The 13302-nt window shown below is 43.9% G+C and overlaps 1 protein-coding gene across 4 annotated transcripts in view; it reads right to left on the bottom strand.

Annotated features, from left to right (window-relative positions):
* atp11c (ATPase phospholipid transporting 11C (ATP11C blood group)) overlaps positions 1–13302 on the bottom strand; it is a 67532-nt gene continuing 54230 nt past the window's right edge. Inside the window, exons 19-31 of one of the 4 annotated variants that reach the window (XM_084041506.1) lie at positions 12051–12317; positions 11100–11280; positions 10298–10400; positions 10030–10175; positions 9317–9376; positions 8753–8880; positions 6432–6567; positions 5932–5997; positions 5576–5679; positions 5282–5426; positions 2321–2429; positions 484–515; positions 1–157 (exon numbers count right to left, since the gene is read on the bottom strand). In XM_084041506.1, the coding sequence (XP_083897632.1) occupies positions 2325–2429; positions 5282–5426; positions 5576–5679; positions 5932–5997; positions 6432–6567; positions 8753–8880; positions 9317–9376; positions 10030–10175; positions 10298–10400; positions 11100–11280; positions 12051–12317 (1441 nt within the window). In that variant the 3' untranslated portion in view covers positions 1–157; positions 484–515; positions 2321–2324. The remainder of the gene's footprint in view (positions 158–483; positions 516–2320; positions 2430–5281; positions 5427–5575; positions 5680–5931; positions 5998–6431; positions 6568–8752; positions 8881–9316; positions 9377–10029; positions 10176–10297; positions 10401–11099; positions 11281–12050; positions 12318–13302) is intronic. The other 3 variants (XM_084041507.1, XM_084041508.1, XM_084041509.1) reach the window with 3 other exon arrangements.

Raw genomic sequence — 13302 nt, 5'->3', positions numbered from 1 at the left:
GTGGGTGCGTGCGTGTGCGTGTGTGTGCGTGTTGAGCGCTGGGGTGGGGAGGAGGGATCCTGAAAGAGGCAGACATTAGCGTAGCTGTCCAGATCCTCGCTGCCCGTCACTCGTTCTCCTTTAGGTGCTTGTAGGACAGCGGCGTGACAGGTGCCACCTGTAAGGACAGGGGGTGGGGGGAGAGGGACGAGAGCAAGTTTTACTTTCACACCTTTCACCGTGAGCCGGAAATAAATCTACCACAGAGGCGGCTATTGGAAGAGGAGCGGGCGGCATGAAGTCGAGACAAGACACCAACACTAAAACAAAATCATCAGTGACACCCTTAAGATGACAAACTTGACTGGACATTCAATTCAGCAACCCCCAGCACCACAGATAGAAGCTAAATCAGTCATAGGAGGGCTACTGATTCCTCCAATGTCTGTCTACTGATCCCTGGTAGGCTGGTAGCTTATATCTGGGGTATTGTCGCCCGTTTACCTGGATGTCAGTCCGCGGCAGTCCTCTGACAGCTATTGGGAGAATAGAGAACCACATTAAACAGTGAGTGAAAGCTGGAAGTACAAAGCCTGTTGTTGTTGTTAAAGGTATTAAGGTTAACCCATTCATTCGCCCGTCTTGCAGATCACAATGATGAGCCACAGCATGGCTTTCAGCTCTGTGTAACGCTTAATTATTCAACCTCTGGTTAAGACGAAGGACACACAATGCGGTGGGTGAGTGAGCCATGCCTCATAATCACAGACAAAAGATAAAAACAGGTTGCCGTGCAGCATGCACGCGTTGCAAAAACATAAAAACAAATAAAACAAAGCCACAACCACAACATGAAGGACAACTATGAACACCGGACAATTACAAAGCAGATTTAACGGAAACCCAAACAGATGGATAGATGCCCGAAACACACACACTCATACATTTACCCTGATGGCACAGATGGGTCCCTAGTTCAATGATAATAAAAAATAAAAAATAAAGATTGAATTTAATATTTAATACCAGTTAACGGGACACGTGGGGAGAAAAGGAAAAAAGAAAAAGCACATGCAAGATTTGCTGAGGTGGGCATCTAGAGGAAGGCTGAAAGAGAGAGAATTGTAAAAAAGTAAAGTAAATAATTTAGTTTATCATTAGACCTAAACACCGACCCGTCTTAAAAAAGTACTTTAGTGCACCATCTAGTGCAATAGAATAATCTATAAAATATCGATCCTTAATAAAACACAAACTCTAAAACATAAGAATAATCAAAGGAATTGCCAGCTTTTAGGTAAAGGGTCCTTCAAGTACTTTATTTAATCGGCACGGGCAGTTAACAAAATCATCTTGTTAGCTGCCCATCATGCCTATTAAATAAAAGTACCTGAAGGACCCTTTCCGTGAATGCTGGCAATTCCTTTGATTATATAATAATCTTTTTAGAATTACGATTAGTTGGAGTCGTGCTCATATTCTCTTGTAATACCATAAGAATAATGACTCTCTCTTCAGTCAGCCACTAGAAGGCACCACAACACGGTCTGTTTGCAAGAACACACAAGCCAAATTCCAATTCCCAAATCTCTGCTCACTCGCTCACTCCACACTCGGTCCTCCAACTTGACCCGGAAATCATTCGCGTCCCAAATGGTAATTTGCTTTTGGAGGAGCCGAGACCGGAGAGAGAAAGTGAGCTCCACAAGCCGCTTGGAGTGAGAAACAGCGAGTGTACACGAAGTGTTTACTTCAGCGAGTTTTGCAGAAGTGTTGACTGACTATCTGTTTTGTTCTCCTCGATCTATGGAATGGAAACTACGCTGTCTGGGAGATGGGGTCTGAAAGCTGTGCCGTATCGCAGACTTCAAGGAGATGATTTAGAGCGGAAAACGTTTGAGAGGGAGATGTATAGATGTAGAGATGTATAGATATATACGTATCTACATATATACATACACATACACGTATATATGAATAATAATATGAATAACAGTGATCAAAGCTACTGAAGCAACAAATTAATTAATGGTTTGATCTATCAGTCCAACCGGCTCAACTCCTCCGGACTTTCATCATATCCTCACCTCCTTAATTGCTCGGAGGCGGGATTAAGGCGCGAGTGATGGATGCGAGTGCAGTGCGCGACCATAGAAGTTAGAGTATTGGAATTTGGCTACAGGGTCTGTAGACCGGAGGGTTTGGCGTCTGTGATCTATTCTCTTATGAAACAGTAGGAGGTTGGAACCCTTTGACTTCAGGAGAGTTTGGCTGAGAGAAGGGGGGCTTTGATTGGCTTAAGTTGGCACTAGGGTTGGTGGAGGTGGGCTGGTAGTGGTACCTGTTCATACGACAGTATTGGACTCATCTGAAAAGGTTCTCATGAGCAGGGGTCTGGCTGAAGACTGGGCTGACTGGGGGACCCCCGCACTCGACTCAACTGGCTTCTTCTGGAAGTGTGAGGGAAGAGACACTAATGACACTGTGACTCTGACGAACACACTTCACAAACACGCACAATAGGCTCTGAGATTACACATAATATACACACGAGGTACACTTTTCAACACCAGGCGGACAGTGAAACTCACATACAATTGTGGTGGATAGCTTTTCCTCAACAGTAGCATCTTCCAGTGGCGTTAAGAAGGTCAAAGATAAATAGAACATAAAGCTTGGTTTGGACTTTCTGACAAAAACACATATACTATTCATAAGTACTAATATGGGCCAGCTTTCCACTACACCACATGTGCAATTTTTTTCAACATGTAGTTGAAAATCAGACACACGTACACACGTACACACACATAGCAGTGACCCGCTGAGGTTGTGGTGGGGGGGTCCTGGGATGCGGCAGTTGGCTGGGGCCTCATGCAGATCAAGACGTTGTGCTTTGCGTGCTACATTCATCTGTGTGGACATGCAGAGGCAGTGGGCATTGGAGCAGCACAGGCAGCGTAAGGGTGAAGGTGGGTGGGTGTGGAGGTCACAAACTGACCTGGTGGGGGCAGGGGGGGGCACACTGACTAACGAGGATGTAACACTGACTGTACATTTGCAGCAGAGAAACTCCATGCCGCTGACACAGTCAGGGTCAGTCACCTGCCACTGTCCAACAACCATTACCCATTTAGCTTTTAACCCATTAAGACCGGACCGGGAAAGCATCTGTGTGTCATTTTCGATTTCTTTGGCTATTCAAAAATAGTAGATCTACGAGCTCATAGCGCGGCACCGAGTGCCGCATTAGGAGCTTGTAGATCTGCTATTTTAGAAAAATCGTGAAAATGTGTGAAAATCTTTGAATATATATATATATTTTTAAGCAAACATTTGTAACTCAAATCTTTGCTTCTGGAGGAACAAAATATGTTACAAATGTTCGCTTTAAAAAATATATATTAAAAGATTTGCACAAATTTTCAAGATTATTCAAAAACAGCAGATCTACAAGCTCATAGCGTGGCACTCGGTGCCGTGCTATGAGCTTGTATATCTGCTACTTTTGAATAGCCAAAGTATAAAATAATGGTTATAGCTAAAATCTAAAATGACACAGGTGCGTTCCCGGATTGAATGCGTTAAACATCTGAATGTCTGTGATACATAAAAAAGAAAAAGCTGAATCATGGTTTGGAGTCTAGACCCCACCCCTGCCCCCACCCGAAAATAATATCCCAGCAAAAGGATTGTACCTCTCTAATCCAGAGTGACATTTTACAGTTAAACAGAGGCAGTTTGCAGTAGGACAGGAGGGAGACAGGGGGGAGAATGGCAAGGAAACAAAACAGACATGGCGACAAAAGGTTAAGGGGCAGGCAGAAAGAGAAGAGAGAGAGACCTCAGTCACTCCAGGAGAAGCTGTGAGTGCTGGCTGTCTGGGACAGCATGAAGATAGTGGACGGCCCCGAGGACGGAAGGCGATGCTTCATCTATGGCACAGCAGGAGGTCCGGAGAGGAAGAGGAGGGAAGAGAGGCAATAAGAGGGTGAGACAGAGGGGAGGAAGAGGGTCTTAGTGAGTAGGCAAAAGCAAGAATTGATAGCGTAGGTAGAGCAGAGTTTGGAAGCATAGAAGGAAAATAGGCAAAGGTAAGGTTGAAGAAGTCATTTTAGTTAAAATGGTGCATGAAAGGTTATACTCTCTGATCCAAAACTACAACAGCTATGTTTTATCCTCACACAGGAAAACCCTGCTGATGAAAATACCAAACCCACTCAGTGAGTAGAATGTGTAAATTTGGCCTATATGGGCCCGTTTCTTGCACAAAATGTAATTAATAGTTCCCCCCCTCAATCTAATGTCTAGCTACAAGGTCATGCTTCCATAATCGACATGACATGAGCCGTGGGATCCGTTCAAATGGAAAGCCGAGGCGGAACTCATTTGCCTCCTGCGGAGCTAAACGGAGTGACTGATATTCAGTCATAAGAACAGTTTGCGATAGGTCTTAAGGCCTGTTGATACGGATGAGTTGCATCTGACATGAGCGTGTTCTTCTGGCGACAAATGGCTGATGGCAATAATAATACATTAAACAAATATGACGTTGTGTCCATCCTCGGCATTACAATCAACAAACACATCATTTTTTTTTTAAATAGACAATATTTCAACCTGTAAAATAAAAGGCATCCGTCACAGCAAATTTAAAGCGATGAAATCATCACACTCATTTGGCCATGTGCATGTGTATTGATATGTGTGTGTGTGTGTGTGTGTGTGTGTGTGTGTGTGTGTGTGTGTGTGTGTGTGTGTGTGTGTGTGTGTGTGTGTGTGTGTGTGTGTGCGTGTGTGTGCGCATCAATATAAGGTGTGTGAGGCAGTGTGAATTTCGTCGACTAAAAGTACTGTATGACGAAAAATGTTCGTCGACTACCTTATTTCACTGACGAAAACTAAATAAAAAGTAAATAAAAACTAAGCTATGAAGACTAAAACTAAGACTAAATATATTGTCTACTGTCCAACTAAAAGACAAGTCATATTATGTTTGGTTGGGCTCTGGTGTTGCACTCTGAAAATAGCAGATCTACAAGCTCACAACGCCTCACAGCGCGACACGTTGTGAGCTTGTAGATCGTCTATTTTCAGCATGCAACCAAGTGTAAAATCAGTCATTACGATGCCATCAAGGCTTGCCAAAAGACATTTTTGTCAACAAAATCAACTATAGATTTAGGCGACTAAAATCTTATATTTAGTCGACTAAAACTACACTAAAACATTTCAGATGACTAAAACTGAATACTTTGAAATGAAAATTTGCTGTCAAAATGAACACTGGTGTCAGGCCTACCTGACGACGGGGCTTGCGGAGCACAGACAGCAGGATGTCTGGCAGCAGGCTGAGCATAATGAGGAGGATGATAACCAGCCACGCCGACACAGAGCTCAGCATGTTGGCAAATACAAAGTACAGACGCTGCTGCCTCAGGAAGGGCCTGGGGGGGGGGGTGGTGAGAGAGAGAGAGAGTGCACAAGTTAAACTTAATGTTGGTTGAAGGAACCCAGTGGAGAACAATCAATCAGACTTGAGAAGGAGGGAGAGTTGTTTTTATTTTTGGTCATTGAGGTGCCATCATCTCCTCACCATATGATTCCTCCCCAGAAGAAGCTAAAGAACACATAGAAGGCCAGGGAGCCCCAGATGACAAAGTGGTTGAGCCACGTCCAGTGCCTGGTGTCCAGGGCCAGCTGCAGTGTGACAGAAAACGTGTTCCATTAATCACACATTACATGTCAAACATCCCCACTGATCCAGTGATCCCTCACTCTCCAGTTAATGCGATTTTTTTTTTGGGCACGCTGAAGGAGGATGATGATGAGCCGGTGGCGCGATTACAGGCCCAAAAAGATTTACTGAACCACATTCCACTAATGACACAGGGCTTAGGACGAGAGGATCTAGATAAACAACAACAGCAGCACGCCAGTCAGATATTTTACCTTCAGCGTGACGGTGAACACAAGGATAGTGAAGACGATGGTTCCATACGACCAGTTTCCAAACACCTAGAAATTGAACAAGACAAAACAATTATTTAATAGGAGCTCAGTGTGCTTAAAGTCCCACTCTAACCTGGATCATATCATTCCACTGCGAGGAGGACATGAGAGAATTATATACATTATATACAGCATGCCTATGGATGGATTAAAGAAAAATAAAATATCACAACTGAAAAAAGTCCCAATCTGTGATTTGTGAAACCGTATGAGAAAATTGAACATTCTATTGCTAGTTTGACCATTTCAAATGTGCTTTAACCAACTAATATTGGAAAATATTCACAACGAGTAGATGGCCTGTTTTCGGTGTGTAACATGCCGCCATAGAAGACATGCTGGCTTCTATGAAATCCAAATGACTGAGATCAGTCGTGGCAACTGAGAACTTTAATCCATAAACTTTATGTCAGCCAGGGGTGGCGGTGGGCTTGACTAACCTGGCCATTATCCTGCAGGGCCGGGTTGCTGAACAGGTAGCGGACACCGAAGAAAAAGAGCAGCCCCTGGAAGACCCCCAGTAGAGTCCAGTAGAAGAATGGGCCCCAGCGCAACATGGCATTCTTGGCGATCTCCCTAAGCCACAACAGTAAAAGGTGGAATATGACCTTGCAAATCACCTGTGAGAATGGCTCAAATTATGTTGTTCATTTGTTTATTTGTTAGGATTCCCATTAGCTGTGCTTTAGGTCTTTGCAGGGTCCACATTTAAAAAACTATACATACATTTAAAAACATGCACTTAAAAACTTAAAAACGACATAAAACTTTGTACTGTAGTCCATATAAATCAAAGGACATACATTAAACAATCAAGTCCATTCAAGTCCACATAATGAGAACATAAATTAAACTTGACACAACAAATCGACACACGTTGAGTATTAATTTATTTTCTACCCAATTTAGTCATTGCCAATTCCCCCCACATGCGTAGTCCCTGTTCCTGCCAACCCCTACTGTTTTGTCATGGGGAGGCTGTTGACAACCACGTCTCCTCTAATACACATGGAGTCATCAGCCACTTATTTTCACCCGGCAGTGAGGAGCCTCACTTGGAGTGTGTAATGCATGCAGAGGAACACGTTATCCTTCCCAGTTCCACTCCCCGCTGAACAGGTACCCAGATCAACCTGTAGGGGTTGGCAGTGCTGTGACAGAACGCCCTCTCCTGCTGGCTTCCACCCTAATATATTTTAGAAGTTACATGTATTTGCCAATAACCACTCTTGTTACTTGTGCGGCAGTTGCTCAGGAGGTAGAGCGGCCACTTGAGAATCGCAATGTTCCCAGTTCGATCCCCGGCTCCCCCGGTGTGTCGAAGCCCGAACCCCTGAAATGTCTTTGAATAAGGGGCCATTTAAATGCACCATTCATAATTTTTGAAAACCTCAACTGTTTATTTCCTGTTCTCAATCTCTCAAAATATATTGCATTATTATAACGTATTGAGGGTCATTTCACTTATGCCAAGTTCTATAATGCCAGTAATGACTGTGGACTGTAATGTATTGAGATTGACTGGGTAAAAACAGTGGTTAACATGTGATGTGAAATACACGTTTGTTTAGAATACTTTTTACACGACAATCCGCAGTGAACATTATCAGCACTCCTGAAGCGATACTAATCCCCTTGGGCTTTTGTTTGAGCCGACTGGGAACAGCACAGGATGATGAACAAACAGTACTTCTGTACAATTAATTCCAATTTTAACACATCCCCCGCCAACGGCTAATCTCAGAACGTCCATCGTAGTGCCAAGCTTTTTCTTACCTTTTTAGTTTTTTTGATTCCGCCATAGGCCCCGCTAAATCCGTTTAAAATCCGCGTTCATTTGGTTCGACACAAACACGGGACCCGACGGAACAAAACGCTGAAAACCGTGCCGCGATCCGATCCTCCATTTTGAAGAACGAGGCGAAATTGTTAGAGTGGAGGATGCGGAGAGCAAAACAACAAGCCGAGATAATGGCTTCCAAAGTTGATCGCTAGACAGGAAACGGAGGCGGGACAAAAACCGGAAACAGTATTATTTCGTTTCCGGTCCGCCCCCTTCGAAACCGGAAGTGCAAAAAAAAATCCGGAATCTGCACCTGCACGATTTAACATGGGAAAACACCCGCCCCGTAGGACTACGGGATTGGCGGTTAACGGTTGGATTTAACGGCCCGTAGGACTACGGGCTTGGCGGTCAATGTGTTAATAGGTGGCAGGAACAAGGGAATATTTATTTGAGCCAGAAAAAAAGTGACTAGAATGAACCAGGACCAAGGGAAACGCTAACAGCCTCTCCTGTCCTTTTCTTGCACTTTAATATGCTTGAACTATTCCTAATCTACCTAATCTTCTGTATATAGAAGATACTGTGAAATTGTGACACGCAGCAAAGGTTGTCGGGCTCGGGAATCGAACCCCCGACTCACTGTCAGGCTGAATCAGAGCCTATATGTGATATGCGCTTTAACCGCGAGGCCAGCGGCGCCCCCGGCTTGAGTGTTTAATACTACTAGCGGGGAAACCGGACAGAAAAGAGGAAAAGGAGCTCAAGGGTGAGGGTTTACTAGCAGGATAAAAGTGGTAACAATAAGAGTGTAGTATAGTGGTTCTCAAACCACTATATTTGGCTGGGGGTTCCCAGCCAAATGGGGGTCCGCAGGCTAAATGTGTGTCAATTTCGGGGTCCTTGACATGAAAAGGTTTTGAGAACCACTGGTGCAGGAGACATGGCAAGGAAGGGAGATTGCATCCCCAAGTCTACCTGTAGAGGGTAGCGTTGCTCAGCAGAACCTCCATGCTGATGTGTTGCTCCAGCAGACTGTAGGCCAGGATGGGCATGGAGGTGAAGCAGATGTTGTACATCGTCAGATAGGCCGCATCATACAGGGGCTGGGGGGGGCGGGGGATGGAAGGAACACCGGAGGAGGGGGTAAGGAAGAAGGCAGGAGGGCTGGGGATTAATATATTGGAGAGGACAAGACTTGCGCAAACACACACTACTGGACCTACAGCTACAGTGCATGCACGATCACACAAACACTAATAATGCAAGAGGGAGCCGAGATGTACATATATATACAGTACATGTATATATATACATAGACATATATATGTATATATACTGCACACACACACACACACACACACACACACACACACACACACACACACACACACACACACACACACACACACACACACACACACACACACACACACACGACTGCAGCCATTCCAAGGGCAGAGAGAGGGAGGGTCAATCAGGGGGGATACATCTGCAGGAGGAACACACTCTTCTGTGGAGAGCACCTTTGAACATACTCACTTGCTGCGAATAGCCACAGAAGAACTGGTACAAGAACTGAGGTAAGATGAAGCAAAGGTTCTGCAAGGTAGAAATTCAAACAAAAAGACAAGAGGCTAGGATTTACAAACACATATGGACTCAGGAATATTTTGTGACCGTTTTTGTGAAGATAGAACACCAGGGTTGAATCAGTTCATGTACTGCATAGCAGCGGTTCCCACACTTTTAAGCTCACAAGACCTTAAAGAGAAATGAGACGTGGTGACGTGAGAACTGGTGAAAATAGCAGATCTACAAGCTCCCAACGCGTCGCTTCGCACAGCGCTGTGAGATTGTAAATCTGCTATTTTCACTACTTCTTAAACTTAAAAAAAGAAATTACTTTTATTATTAGTTTTCATTTTATTTATGAAATACTTTTGAAAAAAATGTAATTGTTTGAGCAAAAGTTTTTAGTATATATTTATATATACAGTACATACAGACTCATACAGTATCCACTAAAAAAAGAAAATATAAAACAAAACAAAAAAATGATTAAGATTTCCGATTTCCAAATTTATACTGGACCACTATTTAAAAAGATCTTGTGCCGTGAACCTCCATAAGAGAAGATTTTTGTTGTTGATTAGATTGAGTAGAGAACTCCCACCCACACACACACACACACACACACACACACACACAGAGAGAGAGAGGGGGTGGGGGGGGCGGGAGACAGAGCCTCCTACCTTGTAAAAGAAGTATTGCACAAGATGGGCGATGCGGACGTAGTACAGGTGCCCATGTGCCAGTAAGAGCTTCTTGAGGTGTTTCAATTTGGGGATAGCATAGTCGCTGTTCCTCACTGCCTGACGCCCCTCTTTGCCCTTTATACCTGGAATGACCATGAGGGAGAATTACACTTGCAGCATTAAAAAAAGAAAAGAAAATTCCTTCAATTAGGGACAGCACTTTTGGAAATCCTTTTAAGTGAGATCTGGCACCCAGAATTCTTACCGATGCCAACATGCGCCTCCAAGATCATGCTGACATCGTTTGCTCCGTCCCCCACGGAGAGCGTAATGGGTCCGCCTTTGGAGTTCTTTACCATCTTCACAATCTAAAGACGGAACCACATGAAGATTATACAACCACTAAATGTATACATTTTTTTTTACCACTTTAACCCATTGAGACCTGAAGCCGATTCTACATGTCTCCTGAATCCCAACAGTTTTCTGAAAAACGTATGTTTCTATATCAGTGGTGCTCAATCTTTTTCATGTCAAGGACCCCCAAAATGATATGTATTTGGCCGCGGACCCCCATCTCAAAATATGTTGTTCCAGGGACCCCCCAGAAGCAAAGATTTGAGTTAAAAATGTTCGCTTTAAAAATATATATATTCAAAGATTTGATCACATTTTCACGATTTTTCAAAAATAGCAGATCTACAAGCTCATAGCGCGGCACTTGGTGCCGCGCTATGAGCTTGTATATCTGCTATTTTTGAATAGCCAAAGTGTAAAATAATGCTTTTTAGCTTAAATCTAAAAATGACACAGTTCCAGGTCTTAATGGGTTAACCCTATATAATTTGTTGACCAGGGTTCCCCAATGGTTTGTTACTCCCCCCCCCCCCCTTTTCCCCTCTACACATAATCTCTTGTAGATCTGCTACTTCCACTGAACGTTGACCTATTTTCAATGCATATTTGACTATTATGACATGCCCAGAATAGGGCACACACAATATGGTTCGTGTGGTTAATGACGTGTGCAAGTAAACTGTCAGGTCGTCCGGTGCGGCGTGCCTAACCTGTGCCTTTTGGAGGGGCGCCATGCGACAGCAGAGCACGGCAGTGCAGTTCTGACAGATCTGCAGGAACAGGCTCTTGTAGCGGCTAGAGTTGGCGTCAGACGAGGAGTTCAGAACCATGGACAGAGTGGCTCCGTCTATGATGAAACCGTAGTCCTGGTTGTTGGCTTTACACCAGCTCCTGCGGGAAAAAAAATACCTCAATGAATGCCACTGCAAATACACGTCAGAACCACAGTGCTGCTGTGACATCTGAATTTCCTCACAATATTTATGATTAATTCAATACATAGGACTGCAATGGAAACAAGCAATTAAGGCTTTTTTTGCGTTAATAATAATAATAGATTTTGTTTATAATGCACTTTACATTTGTGAAAATCTCAAAGTGTTACGATAGGCAGTTGCATAAAAAAGAATCATCACATAAAAAAAACACATCTGAGAAACTGAAACAAAACATTTAAAACATGAGGGCATAAAGCCTAGAGGTAAAACCAGTGTAGCTAAAAAAAGAAAGAAAAATAGAAAGGTAGCCGTTATCAATTTAGCGATATCAATTTAGCGATATCAAGTTAGCGCAGGCGCGTATCGTCATTGGGGCCAACGAGGCCATGGCCCGGTCTGTAGACCCAGCTTGCCCCTGTGTAGGGGCAAGATCCGCCAGGGAAAAAAAAACAAAAAAATCAACATTAGCAGCCCCTCACCCTATTCTGTTGTAGCCGGCCACAGAAAGTCGCCTTTGTTTTCAAATGGGGCTCATTTGCATTCGGCCGAATTGTTAATGAGTGGCCATTAGGAAACCAGTTTAGCCGTCAAACCGGTTTCCCCCCCCCCTGGCCCGGTTCTGGCACGGTCAACGTTAGAATCCACCAAACGCCACTGCTTGACATTAAAAGGTTTGAGATCCACTGATATAAGGAATGATCACAGTAGACTTGAGCCCCTGACCTTGTGACCCCTCCTTTGACCGGAGGCGCGTCCTGCACAGCCTTCTTGTAGTATTCCAGCAGCAGCTCGTGCAGGCGCTCCTCTCGCTTCCTGCTGCCGTCCTCCAGGGTGCGCACCGTCAGCTCAAGCAGCTCCGTGCTCCTCTGGAACAGGCGGCAGGCGTAGCACGTGGACTTGGCCGTCTCCATCTTGTCGCCCGTCAGCACCCACACCTTCATGCCCGCACCCTGCAGCGCCTCCATGGTCTCCGCTGCCTCCTCCTGTAGCCTGACGGAGGGACGGAGAGAGAACCACATCCTAAATGCCATGTTCCCGGGGACTAGTGGTCGACAGATTAATCGATATTAGCTTTTTTTTAATTTTTTTAGTACCCAATCATTTTTACCCTTTACAGAAAATTTGAGAACAGGGAAGGTCGATCAAAAAACTATTTTTTTATTGGCCTAACTATGTCCACTGGCAAGACTATGGAGCACTTTCTTCTTGGCCGCCATCAGACTTATGGACACCCACTGAACATAACATTGCCCGGACTATATGGAAACATGTTTGTTGCTAATGTATTACCTATGACAATGTAGTCTACACTTGAGCTTTTTTGCACTTTTAGGTAGTTTAGATTTTTTTATATGATTGTTTATTTATTGAAGCAGCTTAGTTTTTAACACAGATCACATTTGACACAGAGTCTTTAACGTGGTACTCTTGAGACTGTAGCTGCTGTGTTGGTTTTTAGCGCACAATGAATTTCACGTTGACAATAAGGTTGAACATTGAACCCTTCTAAACACAGGTTCATAACTTGTAAATTTGTTAGTTTGTGGGAGAAAACTACCAGCCAGGGCAGTTCTGCTTGTTGTTACAGTTTCACATTATTACGGTTTTATTGTATTAGATGCCAAAAACAAACAAAAAGATCATCGTTTTTTGATCGGCCATCGGTCGATCACTACCTGCGACTGTTTAATTTCTGCGGCAGCGACATTTTTTAAGATCATTCTGAATACAGTCTAGATTGAAACTGAAGACGAGTGAAATGAAGTTAATGAAGTTAAGTTGGAAAAACAAGTGGAAAACAATACAAACAATATCAAACGTGTCTTCCTCTCCAGTGTTGCATCGTGTAGGCTCGAGAGTGATGAGCTGTGCTTCTCAGTACTGTGAGCCGTAAAAGAGACTTACTGTCTGCCGGTGAAGCGGTACAAAAACTATCTATTTGCTGCTTGAAATTCTACGTTACGACGGGACTTAT

The sequence above is a fragment of the Gymnoscopelus microlampas genome (genome assembly GCF_963454915.1).
Source record: "Gymnoscopelus microlampas genome assembly, chromosome: 18".
Lineage (NCBI taxonomy): Eukaryota > Metazoa > Chordata > Actinopteri > Myctophiformes > Myctophidae > Gymnoscopelus > Gymnoscopelus microlampas.
The sequence above is the reverse complement of the archived record's forward strand: the minus strand, read 5'-3'. Positions and strand labels throughout refer to the sequence as shown.